Genomic DNA, 26,610 nt, shown 5'->3' on the forward strand with positions numbered 1-26,610 from the left:
GATTAAAGGCGTGCGCCACCAACGCCCGGCTTAGCACACATATTTTTTAACAAAATAAGACAGAAAACAACTGGAATCCTCACTTTTGTGAGGTCTCACAAGTGTACCATATTTATTAAGTATCTTTTCTGGTGTCATTTTGTATTTCCTCATCTTCAGCAAGCACTAAGCATCTTGGTTTTAAAATTTTTAATTTAAATACATTTTAGTATTAAAAAAAAAATAAAAAACACCATACACCCAAATTAGCTAATTCTTTACCTTGAGAAGTAACTCTCAATTTCATTCTTGAAGTATCTGAGTCATTTACTACCCTGTTTGGACTGAGTTGTAGCTTCCTATGGGTTTTGATCACCAGACTTGGTAATACTAAGGGAATCCGAGAATAGTCTTCCTTTCCTCTTGTCCTAGTTTCATTTGTTGCTGTTGTTGCTAAAACACTGACCAAAACCAACTTGAGGAGAAAGGGGTTTGTTTTGGATTACACTTTATAGTCCAGCACTGAGAAAGCCAGGGTAGAATCTCAAGGCAGGAACTTAGAAGTAGGATTTGAAGCAGAGATCATGGAGGAAGACTAATTATTAGTTTGCTTCTTATGGCTTGCTCAGCCTGCATTCTTTTACAACACAGGACCACTACCTAGGAACGGACCACCCACAGTGGCCCTGTCACATCCATCACTAATCAAGAAAATCCTCATAGACTTGCTTACAGTCAATTTAATGGAGGCAATTCCTCAATTGATGTTCTCTGTTTCCAGATAACTCTAACTTGTATCAAGTAGTAAAAAATAATTAGCACATCTTCATTGCTGAATTGTAGTCTCATCCCCCGCCCCCTACGTCAATAACTGTTTTTAGTTAACTCAAGGGTACAAAGAACCTAGAGTAAACCAGGGGTAGGTTGGGGTGTGTGTGGGTGTCTTAGCTCTCAGTTCAAAGGAATGGTTGTTCCTCCCAGTGGAAGGACATCCCTTTGTTGAACCGTAATACCAACAGAACAGGAAGCAAAAATTTTGCTAGTAAGTTCCAAGGATGATTCCCCCTCTCCTCCCTTGACTTCTAGACTCAGGAGAAACAGTATATTAGATGACAATTTAGAGCAAATCTATCCTTCTGGAGAACCTTGCCCTAGTACTGTAAGCTATTGCCAACTCACTCGTGCTATAGGTACATCGCAAAAGGCCATTCCTCCATTCAATCAATCAAAATTCTTCAGACTGGTAGGGAAAATGGTAAAAAAAAAAAAAAAAAAAAAAAAAAAAAAAGATACTACCTATTAACCCTTGCCCCATTACTTAAGCAAACTTCAGAGAATTATGCCATGCCACCATTTACTTACAAGAATTAAACTTAGAAATAAATAGTTCATATACCTATTTTAATAATAAACTAATGAGTGTAATATAATTTTTAGAAAATTTCTTCCAGGATATGTAATTTTTGGAGCATTGAACCTTTCATAATGCACATTTGTAGTACTCCACTACTTGAAAAATTTTCAGAATTTTAAAACTATTTCTTACAATCAAGTTTCTGTACAAGTTTTGATATTGGGTACATTCTTAGTTTGTTCTTTATGTTTGTTAATCTAATAATATGACTAATGGCAGTCCTCACAACTTCATATTGAGTCTTGTTTTCTTCCGTAAACACTGTCATGTTATTTATAGAAGGGACATGCAATAAGGAGGCCTTTCAACATTCTATGCTTAAGAATTCTCTCTAGTATGGGTCTTTTCATGTATTCTAAGGGAACCACAACGAGTGAAGGCTTTCCCACACTGCTTACATATGTAGGGCTTCTCACCAGTATGAATTTGCTCATGTCTTTGACAATCACCCAAAGCAGGAAAGGCTTTCCCACACTGCTTACATGCATAGGGTCTTTCTCCACTGTGAATCCTTTCATGGCGTCGAAGGGAACTGTAACCACTAAAAGCTTTCCCACATTCCTTACAGTCATAGGGTTTTTCCCTAGTGTGAATCCTTTCATGTCGTTGAAGAGAACTCTGTATAGTGAAGGCTTTCCCACATTCCTTACACTTATAGGGCTTCTCTCCAGTGTGAATTCGCTCATGTATTCGAAAGGTACCAGAAGAGATGAAACCTTTCCCACACTGTTCACAGACATAGGGTTTCTCCCCACTGTGAATTCTTTCATGATTTCGAAGGGAAGTACGAGTAGTGACAGCTTTATTACACAAGTTACAGACATAGAGTTTCTCTCCAGTGTGAGTCCGTTCATGTACTCGACAGGTACTTGAAGAAATAAAACACTTCCCACAGTACTTACATACATAGGGTTTCTCTCCACTGTGAATTCTTTCATGTCGTGGAAGTGAACTTTGACCAGTGAAAGCTTTCCCACAATACTTACAAACAAAGGGTTTCTCTCCACTGTGAATCCTGTCATGTCGTCGAAGGGAACCACGACTAGGGAAGGCTTTCCCACAATGGTTACATATGTAGGGTTTCTCACCAGTATGAGTTCTTTCATGTCTTCGAACCTTACTGGAAGAAGAAAAGGCTTTTCCACATTGCTGACATTTATATGGCTTCTCTATGGTGTGACTATATTCATGTTTTAGAAAGCATTCAGGATACATGAAGGATTTCCTAGATTCCCTAAATTTATGGAGACTGTCTCTGTCTTCATATATCTCATATTCATATGGTTTATGTCCTGTTTGAATGGGGTTATGCATATTTAGGGGTGGGAGACCAATAAGTATGTCTTCACATAAATTACTTTCACACAGTTTTACTCCATGAGGGGTTTTCTTGTTCACAACTGTAACTGGAAACTGGCTGAAGATTTCTTCACATTGCCTCCCTTCACTGCGTTCATACAATAATTCCACCACTTCATTTCTGTAAAAAGTAGAAGGCACATTACTTAAATTTTGTTTATAAGTTACCTGTCAGGAGAACTGTTCCTATTTTGCAGCATCAGAATTCTTTAACATTTTTTATTTTTTTTAAATTAAAAAAAAATTTTTTTTGAGACAGGGTTTCTCTGTGTATCTTTGTGCTTTTTCTGGAACTTACTCTGTAGCCCAGACTGGCCTCGAACTCACAGAGATCCACCTGGCTCTGCCTCCTGAGTGCTGGGATTAAAGGTGTGCGCCACCACCGCCTGGCCCAGAATTCTTTAACATAAAGGGACTAAATGTTTTACAGGATTTCTAGAGGCTATCTATATGTGAAGATACTGGTATTTATAGATGTTAACATGTTTACCAAGTAAACTATTCTGCAAACACTGAATGCTCATGTCATTATGATTGTTTATTTACTTATTTTTCATTATTCATTTGTGATGGAGTCTTGCTTCTTGATGTAATGGTTAAGCTGGCCCTGAACTCATTACCATTTACTACTATAATTGTAATTAGTCAGTCCTCAAGGTGTCTCTCTTTAAACCTTCTTTAAACAAAATGCTTCCAGAAAAACTTTGAGATTTTGAAATACTTGCATATATACATGCTATTTTGAAGATGAGAACCAGTGACTAGTATAAAGAAGAAATTCCTTCATACTTTAAATTATTACTGGATAAGCAGGGAGAGGGCTGTGTGAAGGTCAGAGGAGAACTTTGTGGAGTCAGTACTCTCCTTCTTACCTTTATTGGGCTCTGGGAGATGAATTCAGGTTGTCAGCCTTGGGCAGCAAAGGGCCTTTACCCACTAAATCATCTTGCTGGCCCTTTCTTCAATTTTTTAAATACACCTCACACTCAAAGCCTAAATATAATGTCATACATTTTTCACTTTTATTATTTATTTTAACTTAAAAATATTTCCTTTGTATTTACAACAAACTTTAAAGATCTGTTTTATTTTTAAATGTGTGTGTGTGTGTGTGTGTGTGTGTGTGTGTGTGTGTGAGTGTAGGTATGTGCACATAACTGTGGTACCCGTAGAGGCAAGAGCTCAGATCCACTGGAATTGGATAGAGTACAAGGATGCTGGGAATGAACCAAACTCAGGTTCTGTTCAAGAATAGTACTGGTAAAAAAAAAAAAAGGCCGGACGGTGGTGGCGCACGCCTTTAATCCCAGCACTCGGGAGGCAGAGCCAGGTGGATCTCTGTGAGTTCGAGGCCAGCCTGGGCTACCAAGTGAGCTCCAGGAAAGGCGCAAAGCTACACAGAGAAACCCTGTCTCGAAAAACCAAAAAAAAAAAAAGAATAGTACTGGTGATCTTAATTCCCAACCCCCTACATTTATTTATCTATCTGTCTGTCTGTCTGTCTGTCTGTCCAAACTCAGGTTCTGTTCAAGAACAGTACTGGTGATCTTAATCCCCAACCCCCTACATTTATCTGTCTGTCCGTCTATCTATCTATCTATCTATCTATCTATCTATCTATCTATCTATCTATCTATTGTGTGCTTGTGTGTGTGTGTGTGTGTGTGTGTGTGTGTGTGTGTGTGTGTGTGGTTATGGGTGAGTGAGTATGTATGTGCTACTACCTCAATGTAGATATCATAGGATAACCTGTAAGAGCTGGTTCTCTTGATTCACCATATGTGTTCCGAGGAAGGAACCCAGGTCATTAGGCTTGGTGGCAAGCACTTTTACCTACTGAGCCATCTCATCGGTACTTATTGTGAGTTATATGGTAAATGTATATATGTATGTGTGTGCGTATGTGCATTAGAAAGTCAAATGAGAATACCAGGTATCCTCTTTTACAACTTTCTTTTTTTTTTTTTTAAAGATTTATTATTTATTATGTATACAGCATGTATGACTGCAGGCCAGAAGAGGGCACCAGATCTCCTTGCAGATGGTTGTGAGCCACCATGTGGTTGCTGGGAATTGAACTCAGGACCTCTGGAAGAGCAGTCAGTGCTCTTAACCTCTGAGCCATCTCTCCAGCCCCCCTCTTTTACAACTTTCAATCTTATCCCCTTGATACAGGGATTATTTTATTGAATCTGAAACTCATGCTACCTTTCTCACCCTCCCAGCTAGGCTGATAGCCAGTAAGCCCCAGGGATAGTCCAGTTTCCATTTTTCTTTTTTTAAAATGTGTGTGCTGGGGATCACTGAATTCAAGTATTAATGCTTACACAGCAAGTGTTCTTACCACTTGACCCATCTATCTGTCCAGACCACATAATTTCAAATAATTTTGAACTTGAAACAAATTTTGTGTATAATGGATTATCAGAAAGTCAACTTATTATCTTGATGGTGTATTACATGTCACCAATCCTCTATGAAATTATATAAAATTATTTGAGATAAAATTATTTTGAAGTTGAGCATATTTGTTTGGTTGACCTATTTTTAAAATTTCTAGTCATTTCTATATTCTTGAAAAATTACCCTTTGTGTACAAGTGCTTTACATATATGTCTGTGTAATACCTACATACAGTGCCTGAGGAGGTGAGAAGAAGGTGTCCAATCTCCCGGGACTGGAATTATAGATGGTTATGAACCACCATGTGGGTGGGTGTTGACAATCTAATCCTGGTTCTCTATAAGAACAACCAGGGCTATTAACTATTGAGCAATCTCTCTACCTTTGATTCCCACATGCTTGAGCAATATTCTTCTCATTTGGAGGGGCAGATTACCTTAGGTTTCTCCTAAAATGTTCATCTTCTTCAATCCTCTGGCCTTCCTCAGTTTGTCCTAAAATGCAGAGCCAGAAAAAAATCATTATGAAGTCTATAATATTAACTTCTGTAAGTTCATGATACAACTTATCTATGCCTGGTATATTCATCACATGTCACCCTTGGTATTCATTGAACAGCACTGGTGAGTACGACAGATTTGTTCTCTCATTGTTAAGTGAGGAAATAACCTCATTCTTACCTATAGCAACAAGGTTTTTGAAGGTTTCCTGCATCACATCTGTGTAGAGTTGCTTCTGGGAAGGATTCAACAAATCCCATTCCTCCAAGGTGAAGTTCACAGCCACATCCTCAAAAGTTAGACAGTCCTAAAACATCCCACATTAGGAGGAAGAGTAAGATTCATAGCATTGCAATGTAGATGCACTCTGTAAGAAGTTCACAGGGTGCTGTTTCCTTTAAAGATCATGACACTCTTTTTCACCATGCATACTCTCTCCCTCTTACCCAGCAATTCCTGTATTGAATTGGAACTCTTTTAAATAACAGGGCAGCAACAGGAACACCAGTTATGCTACTGGATCCATCTGCACTTGGTATACCTGGATTATTATCACAACAGTCCTGCCACTTACTGCACACATAGCTATCACTAGCTATCCTTACTCAGTCCACATATTCTTAGAGATGACTGAAACCAAAGCTTGATTTTTGCTGGTTTCTAGATTTGGTTTGATTTTTGCTGGTTTTTGCTCTTGGGGTGGACCTCAGCAGGGGTTGGGAGTTAAAATGTTCCCATAGAGTTTCTGTATACAATGTGCTATTAGCTTAACTCCTGCTTTCCCTCTAAATGCTTGAAAATTTCCAATATGTTCACCAGAGGCAGACTATTTGATCATCCTCAAAGTGTCATCTGGGAGACTGCTGCGGGCCGCAGGAATATCATAAGAACTCAGCTGGTTATGGCAAAGTCACTACCTGGAGGAATCAAGGAATTCCTCCAGAGGAAGCCAAATCCCAAGGAGTTTTTGGAGTTACTTGGCTTGTTATATATCCGCTGTCTTCTGTTATGAAAATCATGTGTGCCTTCATAGCTTTCCCAATTGACTTTTCCCTAAGAAGGGCTAACAGTGTGGACTGATCACTCTCTGGACATACACATTCCAGGTATTTAGAGAACTGCCTTAGGAAAGGCTTTCTCTGGAATCAGATATCTCCCTTGGCCACTTTCAAGGACTAGCAGTAATAACAGTCCACATGCAAACTCTCCTGATTTAAGATAAATTCCGTGAGGAGACACCGCCTAGGTCAGGTGGACGTTAAGTAATAGCTTTACACAGTTCAGCTCGGACCCTCCTTTCTTACGGCCTTACCAACGTTATTGACCGCTAACTCCTTACCTAACCACTTCTAGGAATATTTAGATAACCTTCTGCGCTGACAGCTATGCTCAGCCAGAACTCGAGTTCAAGCCTCCCTGTAATTATCATTAGCAGCATCTGGCCAGGTCCATCCCCAGATGGAGGAAAGTACTTTATCAGAGATAACTTCTGTACTCTCTAAGAACAGACTGGCTACCTGTTTGAGAAGGCCTGGCGGATGTGCCAATTAAGCCTTACTTCCTCCTTTCCCAAACCTTACTTCCAGTTCCAGATCTGCCTTTAACTATCACCAGAGGCATCTAGCTGTACACAGGTTGCCTAGCGACTGAGCACACTTTCCCCCACCATGCAGAAAAAACGGCAGATAGCTTGAACAGATAGCAGACACAGGGAAAAAAAGAAGACAGTTTTATTTTCTCCCATTGACCTAGCAACTTATAGATTCTTAACACTTTCTAAGATTATAGTTGAGCACATAAGAGCCCTCTTCTTAGATATTACCTGAATTTAGCCTATAGTTAATTCATTTCCCCATTGGTCACTTCCCTTTGGGGTTGCAAATGATAATTAATGGTTATTGCCTCCCTATGTGATTCTTATCACCCCTACATTTGACCCTGGAAGCCTGGTTATGCACTGCTAAGGGATGACTGCTTGTAAGTGTATATATACCAGGACTCCCAGGGCACGAGAGAACAGAGAAGAGAAAAGAGAATGGAAGAACTAGATGGGTAAGAACTTGAGAGGAACGAACTGAGATGGGGAAGAACTAGATTGAAGGGCTAGAAGAGAGGACAAGAGGAACGAGATGAAAGATGAGGAAGAGCCAGATGGGGAAGAACAAGATGAGGAAGAGCCAGATGAGAGAGAAGGAGATGGGAGAGGAGCTGATAGGGGAAAGAACTAGATAGATGAGAACCTAGAAGGGACAGAACTAGATGAAGGAATTAAGATAGAACCTAGAGGGGACAGTAGACAAATATGGAGAAATCAGGCAAGGAAGGAGCTAGGCATGAGAGCAGAATAGAAGCTGTGTAGAGAGAGAACTATCACAGAATAATAATAAAGGGTATGAACTAAGGAGTTTCGTGTACATAGATTCATTTCTTTTCATCAAAGATTAATTATCAGGGGGTTGTAGATTCTTCCCGGATCCTGGGAGGGGACTATCGAGGGGCTGGAGCCCCATAGTCCCCAATGGAAGATGAATCTTTATTGAGCTAGTCCGATGGTATTTATCACAGGAATTCCAGAGAGTAATTTACTAAGGTAATAACATTACTTAAGAAAAATGGATAGTGCCAAAGAACAATGAAATAATAGGAATAGTGTCACAAATTTTAGATGGAACTCAATGAGTTCAAGATAACTCTCCACGCCCCACACCCTGCCCAGAAAAGGTTACTTTTTTTATTCAAGTAACTGCAAATACGGCAAGCCCTAGGTAGGACAAATTCCTTCCACACACACCCCCTCCTCCCCCCCAGAACAAGGGAAGAAGGCGGTCCATATATACTTTCCCCATTAAAGTCGGCCCTTCTCATTACTCTGCTCCAGTATTAAAGTGGCAGAGCCCCATCTTCCCTGGGGTGGGTAGTAACCAGCTTGCTGCTCCCCAACCCCCCTTCCCTGAAGTGTCGGAAATGAGAATGCAGTCAGAACAGGAGGATAAACGTTTGTTGCTTGCGGAAGAAGCAATGGTGGTATCTAAGAATGAGCACGGAACAAAAAACAATTCAACTGTCCAGAGGTAGTTTATGAACAGAGGAAAAGATGGAACCAGAACCTGGGGGGAGGGCAGGGAGGAGCAAAAGAAGAAGGGGCAAGGCTAGTTCTTTAGTGCCCCACTGGAGGAAGTAAAACAGTGTGGAGTGGAAACAGGAGTGGCAAGTAGCACCCCACCTGCCTTAGGTGGAAGCCAGAGAATAGGACCTCACCCTGGAGACTGGTGGTAACTCCTATCTGTCACTGCATTGGGTCTCTGTCTATCCCACTTAAAAACAAAACAAAACAAAACTTACTTTATTTTTAATTGTTTGTGTGTTGTGTGTGTGCGTGCGCACATGGAGGGGTACATGCACTTGAATGCAGGTGCCTAAGGAGGCTAGAGAAATAGGACTCCACTGGAACTGGAGTCTCAGGCCATTTGGAGATACCAAACGTGCATATGGGAATCAAATGAGTCTTCTGCAAGAGCAGCATGTGGTCTTATCTGTTGAGCCATCTCTCCAGCACCTATCCTATTTTTTTTATTATTTTTATGTCTCACTAGTTTTTTTTTTTTTTTCTTAATAAGGTAAATAATTTTGGGGCTGCAGAGATTGCACAGTGGTTAGAGCACCTCCTGTTCTTGAGGAGAATGAGTTTGGTTCTCTGCATCTATATTGGAAGGTCACAACCACCTATAATGTCAGGTCCAGAGATTGTGACACCCTCTTTGGCCTCCACAGGCATTTGCACAAATGTGTGCAAACAAACATGCTGACAAATACATACATATAAATAACAAATGGATCTTAAAATCACTTCCTTTTTTTTTTTAGTCTTTAATGGGAATTTCTCTTTTCTTTGTCATTTTTCAGCGTTTCCTTTCTTTTGTGATGTTGGGAATAAACTCTATCAAAGAGCTAAATCTCCAAGCCCTTCCTCTCATCCAACTGTTTTATTTCTATTTTCCTTCTTCATTCTACTTTTTACTATTCTTTATTTATTGAGGTTTTTCCCCCCCTCTACTGGCATTTAAACCAAGGGCTTCATACATGCAGAAGAAGCATTCTACCATTGAGTTGTACCCATGACCCTCTTTTTACTTTTTATTTAGGTCAAGGTCTCACCAAAATATGTAAGCTGGCCTAAACTCACTCTATAAGCCACACTGGGTTTGAACATGCATCATTTACTCCTCAGATTCTGGAGCAGCTAGGGTTAATGGATATGGGAACCAAATGAGTCCTCTGAAAAAGCAGGATATGCTTTTAATTGTTGAGCTATCTCTCTAGCCCAGCAGTATCTTTTAAAATAATAGACAAACCTTTCTGCTTTCATATAGAACCACATTGGATTCCCAGCTGACAACTATCTGCAACTCTATTCACCCTCATCTAGCTTCTGGGGGTACCAGGCATGCACATAGTAATTAAAACCTTAAATGTAATGTTCACCATCACAGTGTTACACAGACATGCTACAAACACACTTTTAGCAAAACACTCATACACATGAAAAAATTCAAAAGACTGAAGCTTACTTATGAAACATAGCAGAAAATTGCCTAGATTTTGGAAATAACATACACACTCAGGCACTAGGGGTATTTAGAAAAACAGACATGGAACAGAAAAGAATCAACACATTACGGTTAAATTATCAGAGTACAGTTCAAAGAAAGAATATTAAAATCTGCAAGAGAGAACAGTGACAAGCACATTTAAAGACAAACTTATCACAACAGCAGCAGATTCCTTAGCAGAAATTCTAAAGGCCAGGAATACATACATAGATGTAATTCAAACCCCAGGATGGCAGGGGGAAGCAAATCAAATAAACAGAAAACACTATGTGCACGCACGCACACGCGAATGCACATATATACCTGTCAATCAATTTTGCTATATACATAAGATAAATATAACCTAAAGGAATTCATGAACTACTGCATCAGTATTACAGATTCTTTTTTTTTTTTTTTTTTTTTTTTTTTGGTTTTTTTTCGAGACAGGGTTTCTCTGTGTAGTTTTGCGCCTTTCCTGGAGCTCACTTGGTAGCCCAGGCTGGCCTCGAATTCACAGAGATCCGCCTGGCTCTGCCTCCCGAGTGCTGGGATTAAAGGCGTGCGCCACCAACGCCCGGCTAGATTCTTAAGGTATTATCTAAACACCATTTCTAGGATGCAGAAAAAGCAATGTGAATTAAAAGCCGTGAATACAAAACTGGCATAGTGGTGCACTCCTTTAACCCTAGCACTTGGGAAGCAGAGGTAGGTGGATCTCTGTTCGGTTGAGGCCAGGCTGGTCTGCAGAGTGAGTTCTAGGACAGCTAGAGTTATATAGTGAGACCCTATCTCAAACAAAACAAAGTAGTCAATGTATACACTAAAAAAAGATCTCAATTCAATCTTTTAACATTCACTTCCAAAAATCAGCGAAATAGAAATAAGATAATCTTTAATAAAGGAGGGGAAAATAACAACTGAATATATAGATGAAATCATAATTTCCAAATCAATAGAGGAAATTACCAAAACTAAAAGCAGATTCTTTGGAATTATTCAAAATATAGAAATCTTATTTAGATAAGCCAAATAAAAGACAACACAGTTGGGCACAATGTTTCACACATCATTTTAGCACTCTTGTAAGCTAAGGAAGGACTGCTGTGAGTGTGAGGTCAGCTCAGGCTACATAGTGAAATACTGTCTCAGATAATATTAATAATAATAAAAACAACATACAAATCACTAACGAGAATGAAAATTATGCCCCTACTAATACCATAGATGTTAAAAGAACCAGACAGTAGTGTTAAGAACCATTCCATCCTCAATTTTAATAACTTGAATGAAAGAAACTAATTCTGGGAAGAAACACTACAAAAGCTCACATAAGGTATTTATTAGTGGAGCTTATGAAAAGGGCACTGCAGTAATAAATAACTGTCCAAAGCAGGAAGGATAAGCCTCACATGTTCTCAATGGTTTATTCTACTTAGCATTTAATGAATGAAAATATAACATCAAACATATATAATCTCTTCCACAATATCTAAGTAGCAGTAACACTAATTCATGTTATTTAGAGATCCATATTACTATTATATAAAAACCAAAATGAAAAAAAGTCATAAAGCCTGGTATAGTGGTGCACACCTTTAATCTCAGCACTTGGGAGGCAGAAGTAGGTAGATTTTTGTGAGTTCAAGGCCAGACTGGTCTACAAAGTGAATTCCAGGAGAGCCAAAGCTGTTACATAGAGAAACCCTGTTTCCAAAATCCATAAATTAAACAAAACCAGGAAGCTGATACAAGAAATATAAACCATAAATTTCTCCAGACAAAAAGATGAAAAAATAAATAAACAATAGTAAATTCCATTTTTTAATATATAAAGAGGATTATACCCAATAACCAACTTGGAGTTATTGTAAACATGTAAGACTGATAAAATATTTTAAAACCAAGAATGTAGTCCATCATCTCAACAAGCTAAAGAATAAAAATCTGAGGATGAAGAGATAGCTCAGCAGTTAAGAGCTCACTTTAGTCTTGCACAGCACCCAAGTTCAGTTTCTGGTACCTATATTGGGCAGCAAACAACCGCCTGTAACTCCAGCGCCAAGGGGCCCAACACCTCTTGCCTCAGCAGGCCCTGAACCCATATACAGACAAACACCTCTCTCTCTCTCTCTCTCTCTCTCTCTCTCTCTCTCTCTCTCTCTCAAAATAAAGCCAAGTGTGGTGGCATAAGCTTTTGATCCCATCACTCAGGATGCAGAAGCAGGTGAATTTCTAAGTTTGAGGCCAGCCTGGCCTACATTGCCAGCTCTGGGACAGCCAGGGCTACACAGAGAAACACTGACTCCAACCCCCACCCCCAAATAATAATAATGAAAATAAATCTTTACAAAGAATAAAAATCCTATGGTCATATCAATGTGCTGAGAAAACATAAGGCAAGGAAGAAAAGAAGGAAGGGTGATAGGGAACAAGTAAGTCTCATCCCCTTCATAACCCCTTAAAAATAAAGAGAAATTCCCTGCTCCAATTCTTGGAGAAGAGAGGGCTACATAGTGCTGCCTGAAGCTCACTAAAGTCAAGACAAGAGGGCAAAGGGAAAACAGGAGCTGAAGGAGCTAACAATGGAGAGCCACAGTTTTGTCCTGAGGAAAAGGCCAACAGAAGCATTCTGAGACCAGTATAACTGAGTGCTGGGATTAAAGGCATGCACCACCACTGCCTGCCCTCACTATTATGTTTAATACTAGACAATGAAGTAGATTATCTGAAGTATTGTCAAATAACACAATACACATCTATGAAAATGAAATGATAAACTACAAAATTTCCTGCTAAATTTGAATCTACTCATAGTTGAGAAATCACCTACATTTCCCACTGTGAAAGGGAAAAAAATGCAGAGGAACAAAATAATATTATGAACATCACCAAATAAACACAAATAAGCACAAAAATAAATACAGAACAAGCCCAATATAACAAGCAGAGAAATGGAGTGAGCTGGTTTTATTATAAATTTAGCTTCCAATACCAACATAACTGCTAGAGACTTTATTTAACAAAGAAACCACAATTTTTAAAACCATATTAATTGCACTATTATTTCATCCAAAATTCAAAGGAGGTGAAACCAAATGAAATGTGGCTAGTGACAGTTTGTAAAACTGTTAAAAAGGAAAAACAGAAAAGAAAAAGAGAAATCTCCTGTATGTAAGGAGTGGAATGAAATCAAAGTGAGTCTCTGGAAATGACCATGGCCTACTTATTCACCAGCAGGGTGACTTCATGGGAATATACATGCTGTCATTCAAAGTGATTATTAACCTTATTTTAAGGAATCCCTTGGAGCCAGGTGGTAGTGGCACATGCCTTAAATCCCAGCATCTGGGAGGCAAAGGCTGGTGGATCTCTGAGTTTGAGGCCAGCCTGGTCTACAGAGCTCGTTTCTAGGACAGCCAAGGCTACCAAAAAAAAAAAAATCCTGTCTCAGGGTGGGGGTGGGGGGTGGGGCAGATTTCCTTGGACTATAAAGATGGTTCAGCAGATGAAAGTGCTTGCCAAGAAAACCCAGTGAACTGAATTTAATGTCTATACCTCTGTGAAGGTAGGAGGGGAGAATTGCCTTCACAAACATCCTCTATCCTCTGATTTCCTTACTTCTTCAGACCCCAGCTTTCTATCCACTCAGGATCTTACCAAGAGCATCACCCATTTTTTGTGGGGGGAAGTACAGGAGAGAGTATTGAGACAAGGTCTTGCTCTGGAGCACTTGCTGAACTTGACTTTACTATGTAGATAAAACTGTCCTCAGCCTCATGACAACATTGCTGCCTCAAACTTTCTAAATACATGGTTTGCAAGTGTGTGCCCACACATAGGTTTATATATCACCATTTTATACTCAAATCATGAAAGAAATTAAAAAGATGTTTTTGTAAACTGTTACTCTATAGAAACACAATTCTACAAGGAAAACAAAAGATGAGATCAGAGAAATAGCCCGTTTCACCCCCAGTTCACAAGGATGAACCCATCTCTAAGCTTAGAAACCATGGTCACTGGCTGGGCAGTGGTGATGCATGCCTTTAATCCCAGCACTCCAGAGGCAGAGGCAGGTGGATCTCTGAGTTCAAGGCTAGCCTGGTCTATACAGTGAGTTCTAGGACAGCAAGGACCCTGTCTTGAAAAACAAACAAAAAAACTAAAAGAAAACAAAACAAAAAAGAAACCATGGTCACTACATAGGTGTAGGCCAGGGTGCTTCACTTCTAGTAAATCATGAAACCCTGAGCATCTAGGAAACTTCATTCTGGAAACTGCACCCAACTTCCCCCACTTCTCAGTGTTAATAGCTTCTTTCCTGTACAAAATCAATTCAGAGGAGTGGCCAAACACACACAGTTAGATGAGGATTCTCAATTGTGCTGGCATTTTATGACATCAGTGTCATTACCAGATTCTCCAATACCAATAAGATGTCCTACAATTCAATTCTGACACCTACACTTGGCACAATCCTGAGAAGTTCCAACCAATAAGGTGGCTCAGTAGGTGTAAAGGGGCTTGCCCATAAGCCTGAAAGATCTATGTGGAACCCACATAGTGGAAGAAGAGAACAAACTCCCTGAACATGGTCCTCTGACCTATGAATGTTGTAACACATATGCCCCCCCCCCACACAGAGAGAGAGAGAGAGAGAGAGAGAGAGACAGAGAGAGAGAGAGAGAGAGAGAGAGAGAGAGAGAGAGAGAGAGAGAGAGAGAGAGACACTAATGTTAAGGGTTGCAGTGATAAGAGAGAGAGAGTTCAGTGGTTAAGAGCACTTGCTGCTCTTAAGGAAGACCCAGGTTTGGTTCCCAGCACCCACATGGTGCCCCACAACCATAACTCCAATTCCAGGTGATCTGATGCTTTCTTCTTGCCACTGTGGGCAATGGCCTCACATGTGACATACATACATATATACATGCATACTTATATACATAAAATATAAATAAATGAATTTAAAAAAACCCTGACAGGTTTATGGCTCAATTCCACTATACCGTTTCCACTGCAGATAATAGTCCAAGGTACCTGTTTGCTCTGTCTGATCCCTCTCCTCATCCTAAAGTGATCAAAGTGTGGTACTCTAAGTGTCTAATTAACATGAGGTCAAATGTTGCCTGAAAGGTTTAGCTAAGAAGAAAAGATGCATGCATGCTTTTAAATCCCAGCACTCAGGAGGCAGAGGTAGGTAGACTGCCATGAGATCCAGATCTCCTGATCTACATAGTGAGTTCCAGGTCAGCCAGCCAAGAATATATAGTGAGACCCTGTCTCAGAAAAAATATTAATTAAAAAAATAAAAAGAAAAGAAAAAACAATCCAAAGACATTCCTATGTCCTAGATAGAATCTGGGACACTAACAGACTTTTAAGATTATTCATAAATACACTGCAAAAATGATAAATCCTTTTCTTGAGGTAATTTTCCCTCAGACTGCTCAATACAGACATTCGGACAAGGTACAAATTATACTCTGACTATACTGCATGCCACTTGCCCGGTAGAAAAGAGAAATGGCTTACTTAAGTTGATGAGTTTTACCCAAACATGTAATCCTGGAAAACAGCAATTACTGACCTTCCCTCTCACAATACTTTCTGTACGTCAGAAACATTTCCCTCCCTTACATTTAGATGATGTTACTTCCAGGCCTGACCCTTTAAATCTATGACCAGTCCAGACAAAAACCTTACAAATGCCCATTTGTCATATGCTTGAGAGATGGCTCAGTTGAGAAGAGCACTAGCTCCTCTTCCAGAGGAACTGAGTTTTCGTCCCAGCACCCACAAGGCAGCTCATAACCATCTTTGTAACTCTAGTCCCACGAGGATCTTCTGGTCTCTGTGATCACCAGGCGCACATGTAGTGCACATACACATACACAGGCAAAACACTCATACACATAAACAAAATTCTAAAAAAGAAAAACCCAAATGCTCACATGTCCCAAAAATATATGGCTGAGTTGAACAGAGAAAACAAAATACTTATTAAGCAAACTTTCCTGAATGATCTGTTCTTTCTCCAGCCAAGCTTCTTCTTTCACATCTGCTATCTCTGACCCAGTCTCAGCAAAAGTCAGCACACCACCTTTCCCTGACAGTCCTCCAAAGAACAGGATGACCTAAGGGGAAAGTGCCTCATCCTTCCCCTTTCACTTTCTTTCTACTCCAATTTATTTGGAAATAGTAACGCTAAGCTCCCTTCTGCCTAATTACTGGAATGCACGGGAGATTTAAGAGCTGGGACTTATTGCTATTGCAATACTTTTTACAATCAAGTCTTCCTCCAATTAGGATGTAATCTTAAAACCACTGTCAACGGAAGAACGATCACCCTGGGCTACAGAGTGAGTTCCAGGAAAGGCGCAAAGCTACACAGAGAAACCCTGTCTCGAAAACCCGCTCCCCACCCCCAAAGAAAGAACGGTCAAAGGACAATAACAATGACGTCAGAGAGGAGCGCAAGTTTTCTCCTACTCCAACAGCACAGTTACATTGGATTCTTTCTAATGAGTTGGGCAGTATGAGGAAATGACAGGATACATGGAGATTTATTTTCCATACAGTACTGGGCTGCATGGGTAAGGTCATAGAGTTCAGATGTCCTTTCCCAGGAATTGGAAAGACTCGCCATAAAACTACTGCCACAGAACACAGAGACGGGGACCCAGCACCGCAGCAGCTCCCGCCCACGGTTCCACATAAAGGCAAAAGCTTCCTCCAGGACCCTATGGCTGTCACCATAATGTGAAGGAATCCGGCATAGCGTGGGCTGAGCTGCAGACAGGAAACCTGGTCTCAGTGCAACTGAGTCCCGCTCAGTACAAGGGGAGTCCCATCGTCCAGAGAGCGGAGGGACTGAGCGCTCCCGCGAGCTCCCGCGTGCCAGCAGTGTCGGGGAGAACCGCCCACCTCACATACCCGCCTCACGCTCACCATGTCTCCGCCGCCGGGGGCCTCCTGCGGCCTCACGGCTCCTCGGGTAGAAGCTCTCCCTGCTACCGAGGCTGAGACCCACAAGACTTCCTCAGCTGACAGGACCTCTGCGCTACTATGACCGCGCCAGAAAGAAAGATGGCGGGTAAAGAACTTCCGCCCCGCCCACCAGCACTCATGAACTGACAGTTCCCACAAACTTAGGCACATCTTATACCTCCTTTCTAGGTTTCTAGTTGGCCTGAGGCCTGCTTCTGGTTGACCATTAGAACTAAATGGTAGGACTCTAATGCTGACGACAACACACCATTTGGTTGCAAAAACCAACCAACCAACCAAACCCTAGAAAAAAATCAAGCCAGAACTTTGCGGCTGAGAGCAAAGTGTCCTAGCCAGTTGTGAATCCTGTAATCTACAATATCGACTGGTCAGTCAAGATGTGTCCTTGGTGTAAAGAGTGGAATGGAAGGTATGGTTATAACAAAGAAGTTTCTGATTTCATTTAAGACCTCTTTCCAGGAAGGGACTCAATGTGTGATAGTGTAAACTTGCTCAAAAGTCTATGGGTGGGGAGGTCATGGGCCCTGAAGGAGAACTGCTCTGTTGTTTTGTCATATGAATATAATGTCAAGCTGTCTTATAAATATTTACGTTTATACTCACAGATTAGCGATGCTATCAGAGAAGATTACTGCTGGTCAGACAAGCTTCTGTTTGCAGTGGGTGATATTTAATATAGACACTTCTAAGTGGTCTACATACTGAGAATAAGGGACTCTTGAATGCTCACCCCTTAACAGGATGTCTGTGTCACCCATCCAAGGCTTGGAGAACATTGCGAAAGGATACAAAGAATACAAGTATTGGAGGATGGGAAGTAATATTGTGAATACTATCTTCTGGACATGATACAGCTGTTGAGCTCATGAACTCACAGTAGTGTAGTTATCTGCACAAGACTTGCAGAAAATGGGGCCTCTCAACATTCCAGAATTAGGCCCCACCTTTCTAGAGGAACTATGAGGAATTAATGGCTTGCTGGGGAAGAAAGGGTCATTGTCTTCTGAGACATTGCCCATGCTTCAGAAAATAACTCTCACCCATGTACATTCAAGTAACCATAATTAAGGTCATAAGGTCACAAACACAAAAAATAAAACAGAGTTGGAGTGGAACTTGCTGAAACCAGGGTTCAAAAGAAGTGGGATGGGGATGACCTAATGGTGGGTGAAAAAGATCAAAATATACAAAAATGAAACTGTAAAAAAATATAAATAAGAAAAAAAGAAAATAAAGAAATAGTAGTGGCCAGCATCTGAAGGAGATATGTCCTAAGACCTGCAGTGGAACATGAAAACAGTGGCTAGTAGTTAGCCTAATATATGTTTTTTTCTACTTATACATACAAGAAACTTTAATTTGCTAACTAGGCACAAGAAGAGATTTACAACAATATATAATAGGGAAACAGAACTATAGCAGTTTCTTTCTGTCTCAGTATGTCACAGCACAGTGCATTCATCTTTCTTCTTGGGCTGATATGATGTCACATAGCTGCTATATAATGAGATTATATGAGGCAAATGTTGGACTAGCATTGCTGTATATTTCATGACATTACTCAGAACTACCCACAACTTAAAAGTTATTAATATTTACCTCTAGAAATTTTCATTTAATGTTTTCAGATACCAGTTGGACTGAAACTGAAGAATCTATATTGCAAGCAAGGAAATATTAAAAGAAAGTTAGCTGGACTTGCTGGCCATACTGGGACAGTTTGACCAGAAGATACTGGTCATGCTCAAAGCCCACAAAACTTGGGTAGACTTGTTAGAAACCCTTTGGGAGGTGAAGCAAATGTTTTAGTTGTCATGCATTGAATATTCTTGTGTCTGCCACAGAACTGTGTTGCATGGCTGCATGCTGGTGGCTCTATATCTCTGTGGTATCAATGGTGATCATTCTTCCATGGACCACCCATGCACTGTACTGTTGAAGACTGCAACAGCTTCAACTCTACAAGTTGCCTGGGCCTTAGGAATGGGAGTCTCTCTGATAGCTCTGCTCCTACCATACAATTTTGCCTTGGCCTTAGGAACGCTGGAGAGATTTCTTGGAATATACATGGAGAAGTTTATCTTTTTCTCCAGCTTCTACACTCTGGAGACCTGGAGTATTAGAAACATAGTTTGAGATTTGTTTGTGATTTCTCATCAGTAAACAGAAGGTAAGCACTAACTCAAGTACAGCAGAAAGAAACAGATTTATAGTGGCCTTAGTCTCAAGGTTAGCTGGTATTGTTAACCCCTTCCCCTCATGTTAAATTTTTCTGCATCAAGGGCATGACATCCCTATAATCTCAGCACTCAGAAGGCTGAAGCAGTACTATTATTTTGTGGACCGCCTGGGTTATATAATGAGATACTGCTGTAAAATAAAACAAACAAACAAACAAAAAACCCACCACCACAAACAACATGAACAAAATAATCCATGCATTTGCAAATATGGGAAGGGGAGTTTTGAAAATCTCCATAATGCCTTCAAGGTCATTTTTCCATATCTTTCATGAATAGCACCAGGCTTCCTTCTAGCCAAATCTACTAGGTAAGGTGGATTGGACGCTACTTGCTGTTCTCAAAGTATACTGTATTTATATTTTACATAGTTAGGCTGAGAATTTTCCAGATCTTTACTTTCAACTTCCCTTTTGATTACAGTAACAGTTTTTATGTCCCTTCTTTCCTTATGCATTTCCTTAGAAGCCAGTTTTCAGGTCCAAAAATAACCTGGGTCAAGTCTCACTCAGTACCTGTGGCTCCTCCCAGCACCTCTCACACCACCCCCTATTCTAAATCTCTCCAGCCCAGAGACTGGGCTTCCCTTCTCTTCCCAGAACTTCTGATCCTTTATAAACCAGCCCTCCTGGCCACACACTCTCTTGGTTTCTATGTGCTCTCTTGGCCTCTTAGTTCCTTGCTGGCTCACCCTTTGTCTCTTTGTCTTTTTGGCTCTCTTTCTCTCTTCTCTTCCTCTCTTGATCTCTCCCCCCCATCCTTTTTTCTCTCATGGCCTGGTTCAGTCTGCACCCTTCCAGATGCCTCAGACTGAAATATCTACAATAAAATCCTTCTCCTCAACCACACCCTGGAGCAGTCATGTCCTCATTTTCACTCACTAGTAATGGAAGTCATGCAGCAACCCAAACAACAGCTGAGACCTTTTATTCTAAATATACCAGTTCATCATTCTGAAGTTCTGTTCTCCATACTTTTAGACATTCGTAATGAGGATGATAATTTCCCATTTCCAATCAGATGTCCTCACTTCTGATTAAAATCTCATCAGTACAGTCTTAACTGCCTTTTTTTTTTTTTTTTGCCAATATTCTGTTTAAGGGCATTGTGTTGGTTAGCTTTGTCAACTTTACAAAATCTATAGTTACCTGGGAACTAAGTCTCAATGCAGGACTGACCATATTGGGTTGTTCTATGGTCATGTCTGTGAGGGAGTGTCTTGGTTGTGTTAACTGATGTGAGAAAATCTAGCCTAAAAGTGAGTGGTACTAGTCCTTGTGGTTGGGTCCCAGACTGGGTAAGAGATGAAAGTTAGCTGAATGGTAGGCATAAATACATTCATTTCTCTCTGCTCTTGACTATGAGTGTGATGTGATTATCCAGTTCAAGTTCCCTGCCTTTCCTTTTCTGCAGAACGAACTGTAACCTGGACTTGTGAAGAAAATAAACCATTCTCTCAAGTTGCTTGTTGTTTTTGTTTTTATTATTTATTTATTTATTTCTGAGAAAGGGTTTCTCTGTGTATCCCTGGCTGATGTGGACCTTGCTATGTATACCAGGCTGGCCTCAGACTCACAGTTTCAGAGAATATTGTCAATCATGGCAAAGAAGACAAAGCAGCAAGCAGAGATGGCATTGTGACAGGAGCAGGAGGCTGGGTGGTCACATGCATCCACACTCGGGAAACAGAGAGTGAAGAGGAAGTGGGCTATACAACATACAATAAAGCCTCAGGCCCACCTCCAGTATTCCAGTTCACCCAGTGAATCTTCACCTCTTTAAGGTTCAACAACCTTCCCAAAGCATACCATTGGGTAGAGATCAAGTGTTTAATCACGTGAAGTATGGGGGACATTTCACATTCAAAACACAATACCCTTTCCCACTAAGGTATTGTTCAAATAAAAAATGACACGCTGATGCTCACCTCAATTACTGCTTTGGTAAGTGACTTCCTTTGGTATTTCAAAGGGGGAAATCAGAGTAGACTAGATTATGTTCTATCCATAGGAAAAAGCTACAATGGGACAGCACTGGATGTACAAATAACCACAACTATTTCACAAGCTGGGAAAAACTCCGAGGCTTGAAGGGTATGGTTTATATCACTACTTACTAGATGGAGAGATGGCTCAGTGGGTAAGAATGCTTGCATAAGCACAGGGACCTGAGTTGTGATCATCATGTACCTATAACTCCAGTTCTGTGGGGAAGCTGAGACAACACTAACTCCCAGCTTCACTTCAGGTACAGTGAGACCTTGTCTTAAAGGAAAAAGGCCAAGAGAGTGATACGGCAGGGCACCTGATGTACTTTTCTGGCCTCTGCAATACATGTGTGTATAACTCTCTCTCTCTCTTTCTCCTATCTAAATACCATGAAGTTGAATTCACAGCAGCTGGGGTTACCTACAAAATACTGGCACAATATTGGGCTGATCAACATCTTTTATGGAGGGGAGAGAGACTTCTGAAGACTTATAGGTCTTTAACTAGTAGCTAAGGAGGAAAAGCTCATGAGGCCTATCTACTCCTTGAGGATCTCTATGTATGGTTGCTAGGGGAGGAAGAGACATTTTCTTTAGTGGTATAGAAACTGGGAAGGTACTAGTTGAGAAAAAACAGATCAATGGGGGTAGGAGAGACATAAGAGAATATAATGAGGATCTCTATGAATTTGAGGCTAGTCTAGTGTACATAGTGTACATAGTTAGTTCCAGGCCAACCCAGAGTACTTAGTGAGAACGTGTCAAAAGATGGGATGACAATAGGGTGCATTTGATTGAAAGTGTAGTAAAACACAAAAATGTGCTGGAAAATCTTCAAATGATATTAAAGAGACAGTTGTGTTTCAAATTATAGAGGAAGCTCAGTTCCAGACTCTCATGTCCACACTCAGAATTACATACTACATGTATGTGTGGAGGTTTGAATGAGAAATTTCCTCTATAGTCTTAAGCATTTAGATACCAAGTTGGTGGAGTTGTTTGGGAAGGTTTAGGTGGCATGGGTTTTCTAGAGGAGATAGGGGATAGACTGGAATTAAAAGCCTCCCATCATTTCCATTTCACTCTCTCTGCTTCATGCTTGCATGTAAAGATGAGCCCCCAGCTTCCTATTCTTGTTTCCATGAGTCCCACCTGCTACTGTGCTTCCCAACCACTATGTACTCTTATTCCTCTGGAACCATGTTTCTTCTATATGTTGCCTTGGTCATGATGTTTCATCACAGCAAGAGAAAAATGACTAATACAACTAATACAAGCATGACAACAACTAACAATAGTGAAATAAATACATTATATGTATGCTTTATATCTTTAATGTATCAGGACAGTCATGCCAGGCCAGACTGTCCAAAGCACCCCACACTGCTCATAAATACACAAAAACAAGTGCTGGTATAGAATTAGGTGTTGGATATGGTAACAGAAATGATCAACAATGACACTCTCACTTTTTTACACACTGCAAATGCATAGAGAAGAAAGAAATCTCAATTTATTTCTGAGACAGAGCCTCTTTATGTAGGCCAGGCTGTCCTTGAACTTAAGAGACCCACATGCCTCAGCCTCTCAAGTGCTTGGATTAAAGGTGTGTGCCACCACTTCCAGACTGAAAGGATGAAACTCCAACCTCCATATCATCTCCTGTTATCATTTATTTTCCTTAACTTCCTTTACATCTTACAAATGGACAATTTACTTATTTCATCCTGTTAACAGTACTAAATGTCTCCATCTCTTTATTTAGGACAAATGGGAACTCTGCCATAAATTTCTAGAATTAGAAATGGAACTGTGGCTTTGGGGTATGTTTCTTTGAGTTATTATGGGCCTGCCACTCCCATTGGAGGGTATCCTTGCCAACATGAAGGCTGGACAGCTTTGGTAGTCTTTGCTCATCTACTAGTTGGGCTCTGGCTATGGTTATTTTTTGTTTGTTTTTAGAGACAGGGTTTCTCTGAGTAGCCCTGGCTATCCTGGAACTCACTTTGTAGACCAAGCTGTCCTCAGAGATCTGTCTGCCTCTGCCTCCCAAATGCTGGGATGAAAGTGGTTTGCCACTTTTATGGTTATGGTTTTTTGAGATAGGGTCTTATTATGTAACCTGGGTTAGCCTCAAACTTGTGATGTTCTTTCTTTCCAAGACTTGGGGTTACAAGCCATGCCACTACATCACTCTTGTTGTAATTTCAGAATTAACTTCCCAGATGACTGAGGACATTAGACATTTGTACATGGGTATTTAGAATACTTGGCTGAGTTTTGTGGCATATACCTTTATTCCCAGCACTCAAGAGGCAGAGGCAAGTAAATTTCTATGAATTCTAGTTCAGTCTGGTCTTCACAGTGAGTTCCAGGCAAGCAAATAAGACACTGTCTTAAAACAACAACAAACCCATATTAACACCATAGTTTTGGTATTAGCTGTCCTCCAGACATCCTGCCAAGTATTTATTCCATTCATGTTCAAAAATATCATTTTCTCCTATGTGTGCTAGGTATTGAATCTAGTTCTAGGCAAATATTCTCTGCCACTATAGTACATCCCCTGTTCCTCTTTTTATTTTTTATTTTAAAACACGCTCTTTCTAAATTGCCCAAGCTGGCCTGGAATTCTTGTAGCCTAGACAGGCTTTGAGCTTGCCATCCTTCTGCTTTAGTCTCTTGAGTAGTTGGAATTTCAGGTCTGAACTAACTCTGTAGACTAGTCTGGCCTTGAACTCACAGGGGTCCACCTGTCTCTGCCTTCTGAATACTAAGGTTAAAGACATGAGCCACTATACCAGGCAAAACTAGACAATTTTTATGGTAATTAGTAAGCAAAAATTAAGTAAATATGGTTCCCAATATTTTGCTCAATTTTTTTTTTAGACAGTGAAAGTAAAATAACAAATCACTGTAGAAGAGGGTTATAATGTATAATTATAGACCAGAACACCGGGATAGAATATGGAGCTTCTTAATCTATTTCCAAGTTAACTAATCCAAAAGCACTGAATGTCTACATCACTCTTTTTTTGGACGGAATCTTGCTGCTAGCTCAGGTAGGCTTAGAATGTGGGGTTCAGTCCAAAGTGGCCTTCAACTCACTATCTTCTCGCATGTCCCAGTGTTGTGGGCATGTGCTAACATGCTCAACTATATATACTTTTCAGGACGGGTCTTGCGGTAAAGATTGGAGAACGGAATTCTGCAAAAGTTGGGGTAGGCCGCTGGGGTCCGCCACACAGAGAGCAGAGAAACCGTGATGCCCGCAGCACCCAAAGCAGGGTTGGGTGCAGAAGTGTGGCACCGACCCGGTGACTCCTATACTTGCAGACGTTTACCACGTCTGCGTCCTAGGGTTCTTAACGTTTCAAGACAGCTTCAGAGGTCGGCTGTCAGCCGGCCAGAGGCTTGACTGTGTTCCCGCCCCTCTCAGCTGACCAGACCGTGCCAGGAAGAAAGATGGCGTGTGAGGAACATCCGCTCTGCCTCCCGGCACTCCTGATTGGATAGCTGGCCGCAAGGACACTTACCATGTCTGAGCCCCAGGCTTCCTGAGGCTCTTAGGAACGCTCTGGTGTTGGAAGTCAAACAGCCACGGACCCTGAACGGCCGCCCGTTACTCCCTCACCTGCCAGGACAGCACCACAATAGCCAGGCAAGTAGAAAGATGGCCGGTGAGGAACTTCCGCTCCATCAACCGGCGCTTCTGATTGGATAGCTCGTGCTGCGCTCCGCGGTACTGATTGGGTAGCTGTCAGAGCCCACCCTCTACACTGTGCATGATGGTAAGCTCCGATTTTAATAATTGGGGCACAAGTATCACATTCCAGCCACAGTTCTAGAGAAGGAGTCCCTAGACCAGCTGCATAGAAAAAGGGGTGCCAAGCTAGGGCAGCCACTGTCACGCTTCAGAAATTTGAGATGATGTAGTTTGCATCATAGCAAAAACTTTTCCCTACCCTTTCACTCAGTCCATAGATTTTTAGTCAAGAAAGAAAAATATGCCAAGAGGATACAGTTATTCAATGTATATTAAAAGTGCAGTTACATAGTAGCAATCATAACGTCTTAGGGGTGCAGGAACCAGTTTACTTGCTCTGCTAATTAAAGCAGTTTAATTAGAATAAAAAAAAAAATCCCAGGGAAGCAAAGTTGTAAGTCATGGCAGCTGTTGGAGTAGGACAATGGAGAGAAGAAGAAAAATAAAGCATGTCATTTGAGTTATGCTACACTGAGGCAGGCAGTCACGTGGCAGGGAGGGAAACTTTATGGGAAAAGCAAGGAAGCCCAAAGCCAGAGACTAGGAGTTAGATGGATCTCTGATAGGTAAATAGAAAGAGGGGCCACAAATAAATAATAAAGATGGCAAACTTCTAGCTTTCCCCTTATATTTATAGAGACAGAAGTGGGCTTTTATTCCTGCCAATAGGGCCCCCTGCCTGTGGAGAGGTCTTACAAGTTCAGCAACATGGATCAGATATGTTTACCCCAAAGTATCTGTTTCCCTGTCTTTGTTCAAACTGAACAACTCTAAATTAGAAAAGAGCTTTCAAAGCTTTCTCATCCCTGGCCCTCTGCTTTGCAAAGGGTCTTTTTGTGTGTACCCCCTCCCCATACTCTTACATGATTCTGTCTGCAGTGTCCAAGATTTTCTGTTGCTACTTGTTGCACTTGAGAATTTTCTTGACTTCTAATACTTTAACTGGCAGAGAAAACAAACTCTATCAAAACACCTAGATGGCAGCAAAGGTATCAGAAAAGGCATACTTAGTGTCTGACTAGTATCTGGAATAGAAACAAAAAGAAAAAAAAATACCTTTTTCAGGTCATAACTCAGAAAGGTAGCCTGACCCAGCTGAACCTCAGAGAGGATGGCAGGGATTGCAGTAGGGAGCAGGAATTCTGGAGAGGAAAAGTACAGCATCTTGCTAGAGGGATAATTATTTTACAGGTCTCTTTAGCATGGCTTATGGTGATCCCACCTTCCTAGGAATGTTCCTGTATTGTCTCCAGCCACATATGGCAAAACTCTGCTAAAATGCCAACTCCTCCCCCTCTGAAACAGGTTAGCATTAAAGAGAGTATGGAAGCCTGCAGGTATGTTCAACTCTGTTCCTCCCCC

At 40.9% G+C, this 26,610-nt stretch overlaps 1 protein-coding gene across 2 annotated transcripts; it reads right to left on the reverse strand.

The window, feature by feature from the left end:
- On the reverse strand, positions 1-25,180 carry LOC114685119 (zinc finger protein 136-like). Of its 2 annotated transcripts, none has more exons than XM_028859737.2 (4): positions 25,019-25,180; positions 5,836-5,962; positions 5,592-5,649; positions 1-2,873 (listed from the first exon to the last, which is right to left on the reverse strand). In XM_028859737.2, the coding sequence occupies exons 1-4, from the start codon at positions 25,019-25,021 to the stop codon at positions 1,712-1,714; spliced, it is 1,350 nt and encodes a 449-aa protein (XP_028715570.1). In that variant the 5' UTR covers positions 25,022-25,180; the 3' UTR covers positions 1-1,711. The 2 variants fall into 2 exon arrangements, with proteins under 2 accessions (XP_028715570.1, XP_028715569.1); XM_028859736.2 differs by lacking the exon at positions 25,019-25,180 and adding an exon at positions 17,196-20,227.
- Positions 25,181-26,610: the final 1,430 nt, after the last annotated feature.

Source organism: Peromyscus leucopus, chromosome 22, assembly GCF_004664715.2.
Source record: "Peromyscus leucopus breed LL Stock chromosome 22, UCI_PerLeu_2.1, whole genome shotgun sequence".
Lineage (NCBI taxonomy): Eukaryota > Metazoa > Chordata > Mammalia > Rodentia > Cricetidae > Peromyscus > Peromyscus leucopus.

Excerpts from the sequence above, each read along its gene's own strand:
- LOC114685119 (XM_028859736.2), bottom strand. The coding sequence starts at position 17,405 with ATGTGCCTAAGTTTGTGGGAACTGTCAGTTCATGAGTGCTGGTGGGCG. Across the intron at positions 5,963-17,195 it reads CCCCCGGCGGCGGAGACATG|GACTGTCTAACTTTTGAGGA; the intron begins GTGAGCGTGAGG and ends GGGATGTTTTAG. Across the intron at positions 5,650-5,835 it reads CAAAAACCTTGTTGCTATAG|GACAAACTGAGGAAGGCCAG; the intron begins GTAAGAATGAGG and ends TCTGCATTTTAG.